The 20,583-nt window shown below is 37.3% G+C and overlaps 1 protein-coding gene across 3 annotated transcripts in view; it reads right to left on the reverse strand.

Moving 5' to 3' along the window:
• LOC126168725 (uncharacterized) overlaps positions 1-20,583 on the reverse strand; it is a 70,626-nt gene that overhangs the window by 10,917 nt on the left and 39,126 nt on the right. For all 3 annotated transcript variants that reach the window (XM_049920581.1, XM_049920583.1, XM_049920582.1), the window contains 4 exons: positions 12,230-12,368; positions 12,030-12,140; positions 8,255-8,459; positions 1,885-2,062 (listed from right to left, as the gene is read on the reverse strand). In XM_049920581.1, the coding sequence (XP_049776538.1) occupies positions 1,885-2,062; positions 8,255-8,459; positions 12,030-12,140; positions 12,230-12,368 (633 nt within the window). The remainder of the gene's footprint in view (positions 1-1,884; positions 2,063-8,254; positions 8,460-12,029; positions 12,141-12,229; positions 12,369-20,583) is intronic.

Consider the following 20,583-nt stretch of genomic DNA (forward strand, 5'->3'; position numbering starts at 1 on the left):
TTTTCCATTTTCATAGTTATTGTTTTTATTGCATTACTGTGTTGAGTTCATTTATTTCATTACTAAAACCTTTTCCGTTTGTATTGAAATTTTGTCAAATTTGTGTCTTGCTGTGTCATGAGAATAGACTTAATCGTTTTTAATTATGAGTTTTTTGGCAGTGATAAATGTGGACAATATTTTTCTAATGTATTAGAAAACAAAAGGACATAGACTTGGCAACTGATTATTTGCTTATTATTGATTTCGTGTAAGAAGGGTGATTTTGCTTTTGCTTTCACTTTAACTATTCCCAGCGTGGGCGCTGGTGTAGCACTGAACACAAAACAAACACTGCCCTCAGCACTGAAAGAGAACTTCACAGAAGCACTTTGCTGGTTTTTCTGGGATGGCTGGTAGGCATGGAGCCAGCTGCAGCGGTGGGCTGGAGCGGCGGTGGGCGTTGCCGTGGGCCGCTGCCCTCCCTCAGCTGGGCTCCATCCATGGCGGTCAGGTTGGCAGTGACGACGGCAGGCAGCAGGGGGGGGGGCTGGCACGGCTCTCTTGTAGGCTGCTTCTATGGCGATTCTCAGGTAGTTCGAGAATTCTGCTTTGGATCTTTTGGATCTTATGGCTTTATTGTTTTCCTCCCATAAGTACGAGAGGTATTCCATGACATCTTCTTAGTTTTGTTCTATTACTGCATACACTGTTTAACCTAAAATCCAAGTGGTGCTTTGTTTCTTTGGTCTGGGGAAAGGTTTTATGTCCGGGGTGGTTAATAGTTTGATGTTTATCCTTTCAGGTGTACTTCTGTTTATCAGTGGCATCATCGTTTCGCATGTCTCCCATATTTGTTTCCTTTCTCCGCATTGGAAGTGATGTTCCAAAGTATCATTTTCATTACAGGTCTGACATTTTCCTGATGGTCTGAGGTGAATTGCTGCTAACCTTTCATTTGTGGGTACAGTGTTGTTTATTGCTTTGTACCATGTTGCTTTGATTTTCGTATTAAGTGTGCTTTCCTGCAGGTTAAGCCACACTTGTCTCCAATTGTGCGCGGGTTTCTTTGATTCAATCTTGTTCCATTTTGCTTCTCCTCTTAGTTCCGCATAGAGCTTTTTGGTCATCCTCATTCTTGTGTCTCCTGCTGTGCCTAGTGTGTAACCTTTTTGCATGAAGTATTCTCCGAGGTATCTTAATTTGTAGGGTACAGCTGGTACATTTACTGGTGCTTATTCTGAGGCTGGTTGATACCTATTTATCAGGGCGGCTGTGAGGCTGTTTGAGTTCTTCTCTGTAATGCTGATCAGGCGGTGTATCAGCAGTGTGGCACAATCAAACCTGGGACCCTGTGCTCGGGAAGTGAGAATGCTACCATGAGACCACGAGCTGTGGACTCACTGGATATGAGTATGTCCAAAAGACAACATGCAGAGTAACAGTATATAATCTTTCCTTCCATCATTTGGATTTAGCCTCTTATTAATTTTATGCTGCCTTTGGGCATGAAACTTCATATGAGATGTCATTAAAGCTATGGTGGGCTCATATAAATCCCAGATACAGTTTTCATAATTTTGTTTCCATTAAATTACATTTGCAAATAAACTACTTAAGTTTCTACTAAGAAAACAAGAAAATGTGTACATCAAGTAACTTTTAATAAAGCTACAGTGAATACATAATAAACAATCCCCTCACACTTTCATTATGAGGTTTTTAGTTAGTTAGTTAGTTACTTGTTCCAATGATAAATTGCACGGAAAAACCGTTATGATGTGTAACATGTCAAAAGGCAAGGTGCAGGTTAGTAGCTTCCATGTCTGTGAAGTTATGTCGCCATAACTAAATGGTGTAAATAAAAGAAAAGTTGTTTAGAAATACAGTTTGTATATTACTTACACAAGTATAATACGCAATAACCGGTATTTTGGCCCAGCTAGAATGGAAGCCAGAGCTGAAAGAATCACGGCACCTCCGCTGAACAGTACAGGCAACCAGTATTCTTCTAAGCCTTCCAAAACTGTCAAATCTAAACTAACCATAGCTTCTATCAGCCAGTGGTTCACGGCAGGCCTTGCTGCGTAGAAAATGACAAAATTATAAAATGAGATAAAAATTAAGTTATTTGTTCAAAGTTTCACTACAGCACAGTGGTTAAATAAAATTATTGTCATGAAAGCTTACCAACTGATTACAAGCTAGATTACTGGACAGATCAGAAAGAAGACTTGTAAGAAAAATAATGGCAGTAATGCAAACAAAGGATTGTTTGAAAAATAGAAGTACTGAAGAAATCTATCAGAATATCCAGAAAATACTAGAAGTAATAATGGAATTCAGGTTGGTCTTCTTTTTACATTCTGAGAAAATGAATGGGAAGGATTACCAATTCAAATATGTCTACAAAAATAAATCATCAACATCTTAGATCAAAGAGGCTAAGAAATGCCTGAATAGAAATAATTTTCAAGAATCAAAAATGACTGAAAGAAGTTTCTTTAGAAGAAATGTGTTAAACTTAGAAGAGTTCAAAGGTGGGGAAACCAAGAAAATAAGAGCACCTTTGATGGAAAAAAGAAGAGATGAAATAATGATGGAAGGACAGGAAATAACAATGAAAGGAAATGGTCTGAATTTGGAATGTCATCATCTTTGGTCAACCCAGAAAAAAAGTTGAATAAATGCTTCACAGAGTTCCTGCAGGGTCAGATCTGTATTCAGTCTCAAGTTTTCAATAACTTCCGCCACTGTCATCATCAGGAGAATTAAGCAAGCTGTTAGGTACTTTCTTCAGTTGGCCAAATTAAATCATGGAGACTTCATGAAGTCATCGAAATTCTGTACACTACCAGAGGTTGTGTCACTGTCTATGACTGTAGAATATTAGTAGTAATGCCAATTCTGTTAGATCACAGATGAGTCAGCTTACTTCTCTGTTGTGTTTCAGCATCTAGTGCCCAATCTCCATGTACCACTTTGGGTGTAGGCATTGTCCTTGTTGAAGTAGTTATTACAGATCTGTATCTTGATGACTTCTTTGATGACAGAATCCCAGCAGATACATTATGTTTGATGAAATGCAAATATTATACCATGCAGCTACTTACTGAGAGTCTGTCATCAAAGAAGTCGTTGGGCTCAGAATGAGTAACAACAACTTCACCTGGGACAGCAGCTATACCCTTAATGGTATGCTGAAATGGACTTGATGGTGAAAAGCAACAGAGAAATCAGTCGAGTCACCACCTTCTAATGAAATCAGGTGAAATTTAACAGTTCATACTTCTTAATATTTCAAGGCTAATTTGGATTGCTTGATCAATTGATATGTCATTAGGTAGGATCCATATAATTAATTTCATCTTTTGAGCTCTGTAACATAATTCTCAAACTTCATGTCAAAGTACTCACTAATATTACTTCCACTGATTGGTAGGAACATTATTGCAATTTGCTTAACTGCAATTAGAGCTTTTCATTTATGAACAATATAGTAACAAAAGAGATAACAAATACACTGTAATTATAATGTTTGAAACCAGTAACAACTCTGTTTGTCATACTGTCTGCTTACTATGTTATTGCCTAACACAACAGCATCTAATTACCTCATATTTATTGTAATTAATAAAACAAAAACAGATTAACAATGTAAGCAAAGTGTTTATTTGGGTTGTTGTATATATATTGAAATTCTGTGCACACTAAAAAAATAACATACTCATATTTGAAATACGAAATATGGTAGGAATATTTGGTTTAAAGTAAATTCAGAGAAATTAACAAACATGTAATCATCCTTGTTTATTAGTGTCATTTCACTTTTTTCATGAAAACAATTGTAGCCATTAGGCGATAATATTTTTTGAAATTATCAACAACTTCTGTAATAATAATTAGCAAATTTGCTGTACACACCATCAACTGTTAGGATGAGTACATAAGACCCACAAGAAATCACATGGGGAGTCCAGTACAATGCAAGATTTTGAGGAGCACTCTGTGCTGTAATAAATTGTACACTTTAAACATTAACTGACTTGTCATGTCTATTGGGAACTGCAGCATTCTCTGGTATGTCCTCATTTAAGAAAATTACAGGATGAATCATCTGCAGCAAAGCAATGAAATGAAGTTAAGTTCTGGTCAATGCTTATTATTTTGAACACATTGAGTTACACCCACCAAATTTTAAGAACATTTAGTTTGGATACTGTTAAAAAAATTATGTTTTGTACAGATGTTTACTCTGAATAATTTTCTTTTGACAACATTTATCCCCTGCAAGTCGGTTACACCACACAGCATCCCTAACAATGTTTTACAGACACACACATAATCCCTGATAGCATATGGAAGTTTGAGGTTTTCTGAACTCTTCATAACCTAACTCAGCCATCTAAATAAAGTACCTAACAGCTTACTGAAATCTCCTGATGAGGATGATAGAGGAAGTTGTCGAAAGTTTGAGACTCAATAGAAGTCTGATATGGCAAGAACACCGTGATGCATTTATTCAAGAATGTTGTCACAAAATGTTTCAAGAACTTTTCATGCTGATATTTAATAAATTAGGACAGAAAAAGGACAGACCCTAAACAAGTTACATATCAATATGGCTAAAAAAGATAAAGGTACTAAACATTGTGGACAATGTGTTTCAGCAGGCTTTAAACATAATGTACAGAAACCTTTCCCTTATACATATCATGGAACATTTATTATCATGAATATAACATTATAATAAAATTTACATGGGATAAAGGAACTACTGCAGCACCTCTATTATGATTTTGTGTAATTGTCCCAACATTCACATTCAAATGTGATAGTTATTGGTATTATTATTCATAGTAGTTAGATCTGGGTACTTTGGAAATATACACTCCAAGGAAGGGGGATGGGAGAAGCCTGGTGCACCTTGAAGAAATTACCTAAACAGGACAAAAATCGGTACATGTGACATACATGTACAGGCAGACAAATTATTATAGTTTCAGAAAAATTGAATGATTTATTCAAGAGCAAAGGCTTCACAAACTGAGCAAGTCAATAACAAACTGGTCCACTTCTGGCTCTTACACAAGCAGTTATACTACTTGGCATTGACTGATAGGGTTGCTGGATGTCTCCTGAGGAAAACCACGTCAAATTCTATCCAATTGGCACATTTAGACTGTCAAAATCCCAAGCTGGTTGGAGCTCTCTGCCCATAATGCTCCAAACATTCTCAATTGGGGAGAGATCTGGCGACCTTGCTGGCAAAGGTAGTGTTTGGTAAGCATGAAGACAAGCAGTAGAAACTCTCACCATGTGCAGGTGGGCATTATCTTTCTGGAAAGTAAACCCAGGATGGTTTGGCATGAAGGACAACAAAATGGAGCATGGAATATTGTTGACGTACTGCTGTGCTGTAAGGATGCTGCAGGTGACAACCAAAGTGATCCTGCTATGAAGAGAAATGGCATCCCACAGCATCGGTCCTGGTTGTTAGTTGTATGGTGCGCAGCACTCAGGATAGTATCCTATTACAGTCCAGGGTGTCTCCAAACATGTCTTCAGCCAGGAATCTCATTTACTGGAGTATAATTGGCTTCAGTGATGAGCCCTGCTTCAAACTGAGCCATGATGCTCAGCATAAGATGTGTCTGGAGATGCCCTTGATAACAGTGGGATGCCAACCTGACTGTCATCCACCATATAGCCCCACGAGGTGTGGTGGTCTGGGGGTGCCATTTCTCTTCATGACAGGACCCCTTTGGTTGTCATCCGCAGCACCCTTTTAGCACAGTGACATGTCATTGATATTCTATGCCCTGTTTTGTTGCCCTTCGTGGCAAACCATCCTGTGCTTATATTTCAGCAAGACAATGCCTGACCATAGATGGCAAGAGTTTTTACTGCTTGTCTTCATACGTGCCAAGCCCTAACTTGATTAGCAAGGTCACTGGATCTCTTCCCAATTGAGAACATTTGTGTCATTATGGTCAGGACCCTCCAACCAGCTCAGGATTTTTATGATCTATTGTGCCAAATGGACAAAAGTTTGGCACAATATCCCTCAGGAGGAGATCCAACAACTCTGTCAATCAATATCAGGCTGAATAACTGCTCACAAGAGGGCCAGAGGTGGACCAAAGCATTACTGACTTGCTCAGTTTGTGAAGCGCTTTCTATTGAATAAATCATTCAGTTTTTCTGAAATTGTAATCAGCTGCTTTTCTCTGTACATATACATCATACCTACCAATTTCCATCCCATTTGGATAATTATTTTGTGGTGCAGTGTTTTTTTTCTGTGTCTTAGAGCGTATATCATACTGTAGTCTCAAACAAAGATGAGCACAAAATTGGAGCTTCGACAAATTCAATCAGTCACTCAGGTAATAAGTTCTAAAGATCTCATTATTAAGTGGAAATTTCAGGGAAGTTGAATAAGAAATTATCTGTGTACTGCTTGAATGAAGACTTATTTTACTATTTACTCTTTACTATGCTAACAATGATTTATGGTGCCATAACACACAAAATTAATGGAAACAATTGGTAATAATGTATGCTTCAACATATTTTCAAATTTTTTTGAGGATATTTTGTTTCCTGCTGTATGGTGCCTTGTTGCCTCTTTTTCATGGGGAGAGCATACCTCTGGCAGAAATAAACTGTAATTGGAATGGAGGAATAGTAAATATAACCAGGAAGCATCTTTAACTCTGTAGCAGAGTGTAGTAGAGTGCACACTGTTATAATACTCTTGAATGTTTCAGATCTGGACCTTTTCTTCTGGTAGGGAATATTCTTGTCAAGTGATATAGAGAGATGGCCATCATTGTTCAGCGGAAAGCTTCAGTTGACACTATCTGAGACTGAAGATTCAATATGAGCTATGGGACGTATTTGGATAGGGCAGCTGTTTAGAACACGGCCTCTAAAAGTTAAGGGTCAGGATTTATATCACAGTCTTACTCACAATCAGAATCTTTCATGAGTTTGAAGAAATGTAGTATTTTTTTGAGTCTGTTGTTTTGGTTCCCACTGACCTATACTTACATTATTGTACTATGTATGATTTTAAATGCTTGTTCATTTGTCAAAAGAAAGCAAAGAGGTTGAGGAAACAGCTGTTCAGGAATGAAGTCCTGTGTTTTGTTCCTGGACTGGGATTTTATATAACTTTCCAGTCTAATTTCTAAATAACTCCATAGCTTTCAATGCTTTCCCTTCTTTCACCAGGACGAGAAACATCCAGTCCCAAAATCATATATCTGTTTTACCTTTCTTGTCATTATTTAAAATTATCTTATCTGACTGCCATTTCTTTATGTAACATTTGAGAATTATAATGTTCACTGCCAACAGAGACAGAGTCACCTCTGACTTAAACAACAGCATATAGATATGTGTAAGATAATAGTTGAAAATGTTTGTAACTGATCCACGGATAGGATGTAGTTTAATACTGAATCTTATAAAACAAAAATTATGTAGTTGGAAACAAGTAAAATAAATTACTTCTCTCAATCAGGGCAGAAAGAAATATGCTGATTTGGTATGGACATGTTAGTTGAATGGAAAGCAGGTTGAAAATTAAGCTAAAGGGATTAAAAAAACTTGTATGTCACAATGGTGGAACTTTCTTCTCTGATGGAAGGACATGAGCCTGTCTTAAAATCTCATAATATTTCCCACAAATTTAACGTTTAACAACTGTGTTCCTGTGTCCTGCTGAGAAGTGCTGAAAGCATGCAGTACAGCTGACTTGCGCTGAGTGTGAGAGCATACATTTAATTTTTATCTGACTATTGAAAATATTAGTATATTTGTATCAAAAAAGAAAATTCAGTCAAGAAATTTATTAAAATTACAATAAGACATAGGCACAATGCCTAGTACTACTGACAGAAACATTTCAAAGTATAAAATAGTAATCCTAGCTTTCGGGACTGTATGTTCCTTCTTCACGAGTTAAAGAGGCATTACGTATTAGTCAAAACAATGTTCCGATAAGTTCATTTCTTCAGGAAATACATTAGATACATTATCATGAATAGAAAATGAAATAAAACAAAATTTAAAATAACACAAAAATGTGAACATTCTACTATTCATTGTAATTTTTTGTGGAATTATGTTATTATACAATGAGCTCTAAATGTGCCACCAAGTACAACGAATTAAAAATCCTTATATGTAATTAACTAATACATTATTGTCTCATTCTTGTGCCTTAAATTTAAATGATATATACATTTCAGCCTGAGAACTGTACCTGGGAATTCCGTCAACAAGAAGTACATGGCTGTCACAAGAACAAAACTGAAGCTTGGCTCTAAGTCACCAACATGCATTGTAAATGTCACAAGCACCAAAGACAAAGCAACTCCTTTGGCAAGCCGTGCCATAATGAAAGCTGTTGTAAGTCGCAACAAGTCAGCTGTAGTTGTATCACTTGAGAGCTGCACCCAGTGCCGTGCCTGTTTTGACAAACACACATATTTAAAAGGATCAGCCTATCCATTTTTAACAACAAGCAATTATAAAAATAATAACAGGTATTGGATCTAGTCATTTTTTACTGAAAAGAATAAGCAACTATCTTTTACTGTGCTTGAGATTTCAAATAGCATTTTGACTCAGCATTTTGGTAGAAAATCTTAAGCACATCTAATGGAAAAATCTATCTCAATATAAGATTACACAACATTAAATAAGACATCATTACAACAGAAATAAAAATATGTGTCCACTCGTCCATACTTTTAATTGCAGCATAATGTTACATACATGTGAATCAAGGTAGAAAGGAAAGAAGGAAGATTAGTATGTAACATCCCGTCAATGCCGAGTTTATTAGTGATGTATCACAAATTCAGATTGAGGAAAGATGGTGAAGGGCATCAGCCATGTCCTTTTCAAAGGAACCACCATTGAACATTGCCTTAACTGATTTAGGAAAAACCATGGATGGCTAATGGAAATTTGAACTGCTGACCTCTTGAATGACAGTCCAGTGTCTTACCACTGTGTCACATTACTTGGTGTTCAGATTGGCGACTCACATGGATTAAGTAATATGTACAACTTAATGTATAGTAGTGTCCAGTGCCATTTCCATTATTAGGGACATAATAATTTGTCACATTACCAATGAACATGTGCCCCATGAAACATTAATACTAACTGATCAGACATTTGCCCAAGTGCAGCCAATCACTCAAGCTTTTGCAATATCAAGTCAAACTTCCAGCTCACTATACCACCCTACAGACATAGCTTAAATTATGACCTTTCAATCAATTCACAGGATTCCATCAGTTCAAGAGAGGCTTCCACTTTTCCCACTCTGGTGAACAATGTACATTACCATCCTGCAATGACTGCCTCAAAACCCAAAGTCTATGAGACTTCCAATGGTGGCCACAAGTGTGCAACAAGTGCGGTATTACTGGCCATCATGTTGATGGCTTTTTGCCACTTATGCTTCTGTTAACCTCAAATGACCACAAATTCCCAAGATATGGAAGTAAATTTGAGATGGGAAGGTGTTTTAAGATAATGCTTTTTGAAGTTTTACTTTACTACTACTGTTTAATTGGACATGTTCAAGAAACAATGTTCTTTATACAACTTCAGGGGACTCTTCATCCTCATAAATTCTGCGTGTGCTGTCATAATCTTCATATTCCTCACCACTTGCAAACACTCGTATGATTAATCTTGGGAATAATAGCAGCACATTTCATGGCCTTCACTGAAAGAACATCCTTCTTCAAAACATAAGAACATATTTCTGATCGAGAGAAATGCTTTGTTTTAACAGCACATTGAATCTTACCAAGAATACATCCGTTAGTTATTGCTCATACATCCATCATTTAGAACAGCAAGGTGGACTCCAATATTTATTTCAAAATTCGTTTGAAGTCATAGGAAAACCAGTCTTCTCCACACCAGCACCTTTCCAAACCTCACTAGAATATTCCTGTATTCACAAGGTGATACGATCTCTTCTTACTTCTACTGAATACATGATACCATGGCATAAAACTGTGTCCATGAATAGAAAACTAGTGGGTAAATTCAGAGAACACTGTAGTACATTCCATAAAATTAGCCAGCATACAGAATTCTTACTCTGGCTGTTGCTCAAGTCTGAAAGAAGTTCAAGTTTCAATCCTCTCTTACCAATATCTCTAGTCCTCTCTTCCAAAAAATAAAGGAGAAAATGTTGTAGTGCAGATGTGACTTCATTTGCACCACTTCCAGTTTCTTCTTCACATCATGTATATTGTAAAACGTCTTCAGTACCTCATTTTAGTTCATGTATCACCACATTCAGGTTATAGAACCATACATGTCATGTAAAAAAGACTTCTCCAATAGAAAGATTTGGCAGAGGTTCATTCCATTGCATGTCAAAAACAGTTTTTACAGCATCTTCAGAGTATTTGTTCATGATGTGTGGAAATACTTTGCATGGGCATTACACACATTCAGGTTAGTTTTACACACTTCCTGGCATTCTTCAGTTTTTGTGTTCTTTATTTTCAGTTGGAGCTCCTTGCATGTTGAGCAGGTGTCACTGTGAGGGTTACTGAAGCCAAGATTAAAATTCAGATTAAATTTTGACACACAACAGCCTTTTTTGCCCACTTGTCTTTGTTCTTCATAAAAATTTTCCCACATTATATTTACATTTAATGTTGGCGCAAATATGACCTACTCATTTTCTCTCTGCTCTAATGACAATCTCTACACTTACACTTCAAAATATACTCTTTCACTTCTTGGATCATAACTATGTTGGCCTGTGTTGTTCTTGAGCCACCTTTTCATTCCTGTTGTGCAGTTCTTGATAGTGCTGAGCAATCCGAGCTAAGTGATCCCACGATACACATGTTATTTTTTGAAATGTAGCAGCACAAACTGGTGCTTGGGATCCGTCTTGAAGTATTATCATATGCTTGTTGTCACTGAGTTAGAAGCCTTAGCTTCAGTGGGATCTACACATATCTAGCTGGTGCTGAGCTGCCCATGTAAAATGTATGACAAAAGGAATGCATCTTACTTGCTCTTGTCTCCCGAAGAATATAATAGATTATTGAAATATGATAAGTCAGCTTAAGATAATTTGCCTGCAAGACAGTCTTTCTCTCCATGGATGCTTGCCTCACTCCTTTCACAATGTCAACAGTCAATGTCAGGTGCAGCATTTTGCTTTGAATATCAAGATGATTTTGGTTTGGAGATGTTTGACTGCTCTGTTTCTCTCCTTTTATGCCCACCATGTGTTTCAACCACAGGAATATTATATTCACCGCCACCTTCCATATTCACTATTTAACACAAGTGTAGTCTTCTACACTCAACTTACACAAAATGGTGGAAACTGGCACCCAAATCACATAACAGCTATCATCATCTAACTTAATTTAATACTGCTCGTATGAACTAAATAGACACAAGTGCGGTAGTCAATGGGAACTTCCATTGTGGCTAATGTGAGCTCCCATCAGCCACTGTGCTCACTCTCAGCTTACTTGGCACGCACAGTAATACGCACTGCCATCTACTGCCAAGTGAAATAGTTATTCCAGGAGGGCCATAACACAGTCATATAACTACATGCTGTGACACCTATCACACATTAAACAAATTATGAGGAAACACAGGAATACCTCTAGTGTCTTTATGAAACTAAGTAGCATAAAGCAAGCTTTTGAATGAACCCTAGATAAACATGAAGAAAATTTTGCAAAAACAGGCTGTATTCTCTGTTCTATAAGTGTGGAATAAAGCAAGTTTTGCTAAAGCCGACTGCATAGGTTTGTAGAGGAAGCTGAACAGCATGTGTTAAGAAAACAAAACTATTTAAAAGAACTGCATGAAGCAAGTTTTGTGAAAATGGTCCTCAATTTTGAAACAGTGTGAGTGCTACCTGACAAAAATATTGTCCAAATTATGAAAATAGTCATATATTCTAAATTTAGACTGGACATCCCTCAAAATTGTCACATATTAACTATAAGACAGCATCAACTCACCTTGAGAGATTGATGAAGATACAACAGCACTGAATAAAACAGCAACAAATACAAACTGACGCATCTCTGATTTGGACACATTGCCTTCTCCATAGTGATGAAAAACAGTATCTAGAATGAATGAAATATTTTGTTCAAATGAACACAGGTGTGGATTAACTTAATGCATCCTTTGTATCACATGTGTGGCACCTGCACACCTGGTTGAGAGTGATGTGCAGTCTAGTTGAAACTCGATTAACAATGAGACGATGCATGGACACAGACAACAGCCATGCTAGTCTCAGCCACCATGCAGGCCCACGCAGTGCCCACTCACGTACCTGCTCCCACACCTGCCTGGAACATAATCATTACTACTTCATATTTCCAAATGTGAAATCGTATAAGTTATGCAAAAATTCAATACATTTCAGCATCAGACAATAATCAGTAATGCTCACAAACAAATGCACTGACTGACTTTTTCATTGGTTCTTGGTAAAATATCTTATATGATATGAATGAAAACACACACAGCTCAGTGTAATATTCTATAACACTTATTATTTATTTAACAAACAAATCTTCAGCTTTTATGTCAACACCAAGTTCAAAGATAAATGTGTGTGGCAGTGAAATTTGTGTAGGGTCAAAAATTTTAAAATAGTGCTTCTACAGAATATCTTGGCTTCTAAAGCTGACAATTCTTGATGTTTGATTTAGGACTGAAATAGGTGGAATAATTTCAGCAAAAATATGATTAGATAAATATGATTAGATAAATATGTGAAATACTAACTTATGAACTATATAACAAACTACAACAATTGTTCTGAGAAGAAAATAAATTGAACAATAAATTTTTGTGACATGTTCTAGTGGACTGTCTTTAGTAGGTCCTGTTACAAAGAGATAAGATACACTAGTGAGATTAAGCAGGAAAGCGAACCAGCTGTGATTACACAAAATAAAAATTTGTAAATGGTCAACTGAAATTATAGTAACTGAAATAAAGGAAACAATAGGTCATGTGAGTAAGTAGGGTAATTTAAAACATGACCTGGATAGGATTATGGATAGAACTTGTAGTTAGAAGTAACAAGTAAAGGAACTGTGTCTGGCCATTCAGTACAAAGCTTATGCAAATGGACATATGTTTATTAATTTACATCATTTCAATGTAGTTCATCTTGCTCCCTATATAGATTTGACGTAAAACTCCAGTTTGCATCACGTAACTATAGCCTTCTTTAAGCAGGTGGTTTGCAAAATTAGTCTCCTTTCCTAAGCATCGAACCTGTTGGTATTCTTTCAAGCAAGGGCATATCACCCTGCCAGAATCACTCATATAGAATTTGCCACTGTTACAAGTGATTCTGTGTATTCCACTCCTTTCCCGAGCTGAAGTGGTGTCTTTACCACTGGACAAAATGTGTCCAATAGGGCTTTTTGCCCAATGGTAGATACACCACTTCAGCTTTGGAAAAGAGTGGAATATACCAAATCACTTATAGTTGTGGCAAATCCTATATAGGCCAGTCTGGCAGAGCAGCAGGCACCCACTTGAAATAACACCACAGATGATGGAAACTTAGTAAAGGAAACCACCTGCCTAAAGAGGGCTATAACTACAAGGTGCAATGTGAAGACTTAGATCAAATCCATAAATGGAGGAAGATGAACTACTTTGAATAATGGATATTAATAAACATATGTCCATTTGCCCAAGCTTAGTACTGAATGACCAAACATATTTCCCTTACTTGTCACTTCTAATTGCAGATATTACTCATAATCCAATTCAGGCCATGTTGTAAATTACCATACTTGCTCACATGCCACATTTTTTCCCATTATTTCAGTTACTGTAATTTCACCTGATCTGTTACAAATTTTTATTTTGTATAATCACGGCTGCTTCTTGAACATGCTTAATCTAACTAGTGTACCTGTAGTAAGGACCTGTTACAGACAGGATTACTATTTAGTTTTGGCACTTCCCTAGAGCAGGTCACCAAAATTTATTATTCATCTTTTTTTCTTTTCAGGAGACTTTTTCAGCAATAGAACACAGTACATTGTCTCGATGGTGAGCGTTCATCAGACAAGTGTATCATCAGGAGTGCCCCAGGAAAGTTCCATGGGACAACTCTTATTCTCTTTATACGTTAATTATCTGATGTATGGGGTGTGAGCAATTCATGGATGTTTGTTGATGACACTGTGGTGTACAAGAAAGTAACACCATTGAGTGACTGTAAGAGTACACAGAATGACTAAGAAGAGAGACTTTCTTGTTGGTGTGATGAATGGCAGCTTGCTCTAAATGTAGAAAAATGTAAGTAAATGTAGATGAATATGGAAAACAATCCTGTAAGATTTGAATACAGAATCAGTAGGATGCTGCTTGCCACAGTCACATCGATTAAATATCTAGGTGTAACTTTGCAAAGTGATATGCAGTGGAATGAGCACATCAGGTTGATAGTAGGGAAGTCAAATGGTTGACTTAGCTTTATTAGGAGAATTTTGGGAAATTGTAGTTCATTCATAAAGGAGAAGGTGTAACAAACACTAGTGTGACACATTCGCGAGTACTGTTCAAGTGGTTGGGATCTTCACAAGCTCAGATTGAAGGAAGACACCAAAGTATTTTCGAGGCATGCTGCTAGATTTGTTACTGGTAGGTTCAAGGATCAATCAGTATGCAAGTATTGTGAAGATGCTTCATGAGTTTAAATTGGAATCCCTGGAGGGAAGACAACAATCTTTTGTGAAGTATTATTCCAGAAATTTAGAGAACCGGCATTTGAGGCTGACTGCAGAATGATTATACTGCCACCAATGTTCATTTTGTGTTTTAATTAATGTACATTTTGTGTTTTAATGACGTTCTTAATCCCGACCATCAGACAACCGATATTCCATACATAGAAGCACTTGAAGACCTGCCAGTTGAGGAACAACTTGCGGATGCCCCTTCCTACGATGAATTCATTTCAGCACTGGCTAAGCTGAAAAATGACAAAACAGCAGGATTAGATAACTTGCCACCAGAGCTATATAAATATGGGGGGCCAAACATCAAGAAACCATTGTTTGCTGTGATCTTAAGGATTTTGGAGTATGAAATGATTCCACAAGACTGGAAAGATGCTTGTATTTCCAAGATCTATAAAGGCAAGGGTGACATATCAGACTGCAGCTCCCACAGGGGCATTTCTCTTCTCTCAGCAGTGGGAAAAGTCCTTGCCCACATAATTAACACCCGGTTAACACACTTTGCAGAAAAACTGCTACCAGAGACCCAGTGTGGCTTTCGCCCAAACAGAGGCACAGTGGATGCCATATTTATTGTCAAACAAATGCAAGAGAAAAGCTTAGAGCAACATCGGCCTTTGTTCATGTGCTTTGTAGACCTGGAAAAGCTTTTGATCGTGTCCCACGGGAAGCTCTCTGGATCATACTAAAGAAAACTGGGTGCCCTGACAAAATTGTCAGTTTGATTCGGCAGTTTCATGAAAACATGATGGCAAAAATCCGCCATGAGGACAAGCTCTCAGAACAGTTTCCCGTGACATGTGGTGTAAAACAAGGCTGTGTTCTGGCTCCCACACTCTTCTCACTTTACTTCGCAGTTGTTATGAGAGACGCGACCAAAGCTTGTAGTAATCAAATTAGTCTCGACACAAGGACAGACAAAAGTGTCTTCAACATCTCTCGCCTCAGAACAAAAAGTCGCGTAACCAAACTATCCATCTTAGAGATTCTCTACACGGATGATGTATGCATGATGGCTAATTCTTGCGAAACTCTTCAGACTTACATAAATCTGCTAAATGCCACCTGCAGAAGATTTGGCTTAGCCATTAGCATCACTAAGATGCAAGTTCTCAAACAGCCACTTAGAGGTCTTAATGCAGATGACTCCAGTATTGAGATAAATAACAAACCCTTGCAAAATGTGTCAAATTTCAAATACCTTGGAAGCCAAATTAGAAGTGACAACAGCCTGACAATGGAAATCGCAGCATGTATAGCCAGCGCAGCCTCAGCCTTCGGTAAGCTTAATGACCGAGTATGGAAATCACATGATCTCAAACTACAAACAAAAATTGCAATCTACAAAGCAGTAGTATTATCCGCCTTACTCTATGCCTCGGAAACCTGGTGCTGTTACAAAGCTGACATTAAGAAGATAGATAAATTTCATCTTCGATGTCTGAGATCAATTCTGTGCATCAAATGGGAAGACCATGTCCCAAATACGGAGATTTTGCGCCGCGTGAAACTGGCTGGTATTGAAGCTTTAATAATGAAACATCAACTGAGATGGAGTGGTCACATAGTACGCATGGATGACAGTAGGCTACCTAAAGCGGTGTTCTACTCGGAGCTCTCGTGCAGGAAGAGGAGGAAAGGTGGTCAACACCTGCGATATAAAAACACCATTAAACGCCACCTTGCAGCCTGTGGCATTCCAAGCAACCGTTGGGAGGAGCTAGCATTGCGCCGATTGGAGTGGCGATCAACTGTACATAAGAGCATCGAACAATTCGAGCAAAAGCGTCTAATGAACCTGGATGCTAAAAGAGAGCTCCGAAAATCTCAGCTCAAGCCTGTCTACATGTATACTTACAACTCTGCTGGTCAACTTCACTGTGCTTCATGCAACAGGTTATTCAAAGCGAAATTCGGATTCGTGAGCCACATCTGAGCCTACCACAACAAGGACAGAGAAGACTGATGGAGTCGCTGTCACCGGATACGGCAAGGAGGACATAACATTTTGTGTAAGGACCATGAAGATAAGATACAAGGAATTAGGGCTCATATGGAGGCTTTTAGACAATCATTTTCCCCTCATTCTCTCTATAAGTGAAACAGGAAAGGAATGTTCGAACAACTTATGGGTTTGCTGCCGGGTGACGTCGTCGACCGCTGCCGATATTTCGACAGGAGCACACCCTGCCATTCTCAAGGCACAAATGCATTTGTGGTTGACGATGTCACCCGGCAGCAAACCCGTAAGTTGTTCGAACATTCAATTCGCCGGTAAAAGTTAAGGAAAGGAATGACTGGTAGTGGTATATGGTACCCTCTGCCATGCACCGTACAGTGGCTTGCACAGTATGTAGATGTAAACTGATGTAATTTGTTATATAGTTAATTAGTTAATGTGTCATACATTTTATCTAAGTTAAATAATCCTCTAATTTTAGTCCTAAAGCAAAAATCAACAATTGTCATTCATGTTTGGAAACAGATACTCTGTAGATGCACTAGTTTAGAATCTTTGATCTGGCAAAAATTTCACCACCACACATATTTATCTTTAAATCTGATGATGGTGTAACTGGAAAAAAAGTTTGTAAAATAAATAATAAATATTGTGGACCATTACACAGTGCTGTGAGTGTTTTCATTCATAATCAATAAACATTTGTTGAAGTTTTCTTGAAAAAATGTTAAAACAAATATCACAGCGTCATTACAGTTATCAAATTGACAAAGAGAGGGCATGCAAGTAGCTCATGTCAAATATTTTGAATCAAAATAGTTCATGTCGAATACCTTGAAGTAAATTTATTGAGAAATGTTGAACCGTGAATTTTTAGGCCACACTTTTTAATGATATTCTGGACATATACTTTTTTAATATGGTGCACTCTAGGTCGTAGTTTATTGAAAGCCTGGAAGTTAATCTATTTGAATTTCTTAAAAACATATATATAATGGCAACAAATAGACCTGATGTCTTTGAAGATGTCCACATTGAAACTGGTATTAGTGACCATGATGAAGGCATGGCAACAATGATTACCAAAGTACAAAGGACATCTAAAATATGCAGAAAGATATGTATGTTCAGTAACCTAGATGAAAAATCAGTAGTGTCATATCTCAATGAGGAACTTGAAACTTTCAGCACAGTTCAGGAGCATGTAGTGAAACTCTGGCTCAAGTTTAAAAGAATAGTTGACCGCACAGTGGATAGATACGTACCTAGCAGAACAGTTCATAATTGGAGGGGACCTCTAAGGTATAGAGTCACTGTAAAGAAACTTCTAAAGAAACAGAGATTACTGAATAATAAGTGTAAGACAAAGCGCAGGGTTATAGATACAGAAATGCTGAATGAAATGAGTTTGGCTATCAAGACAGCAATGTGTGATGCTTTCAGTGACTACCATAGCAGAAAATTGTCAAATAACATTTCACAAAAACAAAGAAATTCCGGTCGTATGTAAAGGCTGTTGGTGGCATCAAAGTTAATGTCCAGTCCATAGCAAATGAAACAGGAACTGGAATTGAGAGTAGCAAAGCAAAAGCTGAAATGCTTAACTCTATTTTCAAATGTTCCTTTACAAAGGAAAACCCAGGGGACTTGCTCCAATTTGATCTTCATTACTGAAATAAATATTAGTGTCAGTGAGGTTGAGAAACAGCTGAAGTCATTAAAACTGAACAAAGCTCCCAGCCCCAATGGAATTCCTATCAAATTCTATACTGAGTTTGCGGCTGAGTTAGCCCTTCTTCTAACTACCCTTGACATTGATTTGTTGTAAAATCTTAGAACATATTCTGAGCTCAAACATTTTCAGTCTTCTTGAACAGAATGATACATCAGTGCCAACAGTGACAGAGTATATCCTAAAAAAGAGAAGATATTCAACAGGAAGATTACTTTACATGTGGGAAGAAGTCAAAACCAAATGAACTTACATTCCATCAGTAAGGTAGATGTGAGTATTCTGATGACTTCCAAAACAATCTTCATAATAACTATGTCACCAAATCTACAGCATGACATTAAGCTTCTTGATGCCAATAACCTGTAGTGGGTTTACCACATAGTCAGTCGCAGGTAGTGCTGTAGAGAATAATAGAATATTTCCAGATGCTGCAGCACACAAAATCAGCCCCCCCCCCTCCCCCAAACACACTCCACTGTGTTACCTTTAACCAAATAACTTATCATCGGAATTTTTTTGGGTGTGGTGATCCTTGATGTTGTAAAATATAGTGTTGCTACAGGATGAAGAAAGAGGCAAAAAGAGAGAAGAAGGATTAGGGTTTAATGTCTCAATGGAAATTACATCATTAGTGAGTACAAGCTCAGATTTAGGAATTTTGAGGAAGAAAATTGGCTGTTTCCTTTTAAAGAAAAAAACCATCCTACATGTATCTCCTGTAAGTTGGGTAAACCAAGGTTTCTGTTAACCTTTTAACAATAGTAAAGGTTATGTAGAAGGTACAGTCTTTAAGTATTTCATAAATGCCATAATGGGACTTATCTGGTTGCTGGATAGGCAGATGGGGATTTGAACTGCTGTCTTCTCCCCCCCCCCCCCCCCCCCCCCCCTACACACACATAGAAAGGCAAGCCCAATTTCTTGCAACTGAAAAGAAAGGAACAAGATTAAAGGAGCACTTACAACCTGAATTGAAAGAGATTTAATGGAGATGAAAACTTCAATGAAATGACACCACTTAGAAGTAAAAAGTATGCTCAGTAACTGGAAATCAAAGAAATTAATTAGGCCTTAACACAACATATTGAAAGAGGCCTCACTGACTTTTGTAGAACAAATGAGCATATAAACTGAGTGGAGTGAATTGTACACTCAATGGTAATAATAATTAAATAATGACAAACATCAATTTACAGCTAACGTGAAGGGAACTGAAAGGTCAGTTAGTGAATACATATATGAGCTATTTAATTACCACATTAAAGGACACTGAACCATAAGTTACAAATGTGTACATTATTTGAAACACAAAAAGTCTTAAATCTATGATGGCGTTGTGTAGCCAGTAATGAATGCCTGAATGCAGTCATTAACTGGCTTAAAACATAGGCAGAAAAACCTGAACAAAGCCAGTCCAATGAATGAGTCATTAATTTTAATGTTTCAACAGAAATATTTTAGCGCTGTAGTCTTCTTATGAAGACCTATTTATTTACCAAGATCACCATTTTAACACAATTACTAGATTGCTAATTTTGGTAATGTGTACTGCCATCTTCAGATCCAGGCTGTGGTAGTTACAACATACAATGCTTACACTATTCTGTCACAACAGGATTATACAATATGCTAAGTACAGTCCTAATGTGATGGAAAGGTTTAAGCATTGTATGGTGTAACTAACAATGCCTGATTTTACAGATCTGAAGATGGCAATACATACTGCTAATTTCAAAAGAAAACTGGAGTACAAATTTATGGACTACCTCATGATCTGAATGAATCTGTTACATTGCACTATTTTATGTTTACAACAAGAACAATATCCGGAATCAAATGTTCATTGTATTTAATCCCTGCAAGAAAAAGTACAGCCAGAAATATTAATTAGCTCCTTTTTAGGAGTGTTTCTGGCTTCCTGGAACAAAATTCGAAAAATTAAATGTATATCAGCATATACACATAAAGGTGCAGTGCTAGAGCAACCAAAATGTCACAGTCACCCAAATAATACTAAAATTTTGAAATAGTCAATTATTAGGTACTTTCTATGGGCTAATATATGGTACCTGATGAGCCTTTAAAGTAGGAGATAG

Source organism: Schistocerca cancellata, chromosome 1 (assembly GCF_023864275.1).
Source record: "Schistocerca cancellata isolate TAMUIC-IGC-003103 chromosome 1, iqSchCanc2.1, whole genome shotgun sequence".
NCBI classification, from domain to species: domain Eukaryota; kingdom Metazoa; phylum Arthropoda; class Insecta; order Orthoptera; family Acrididae; genus Schistocerca; species Schistocerca cancellata.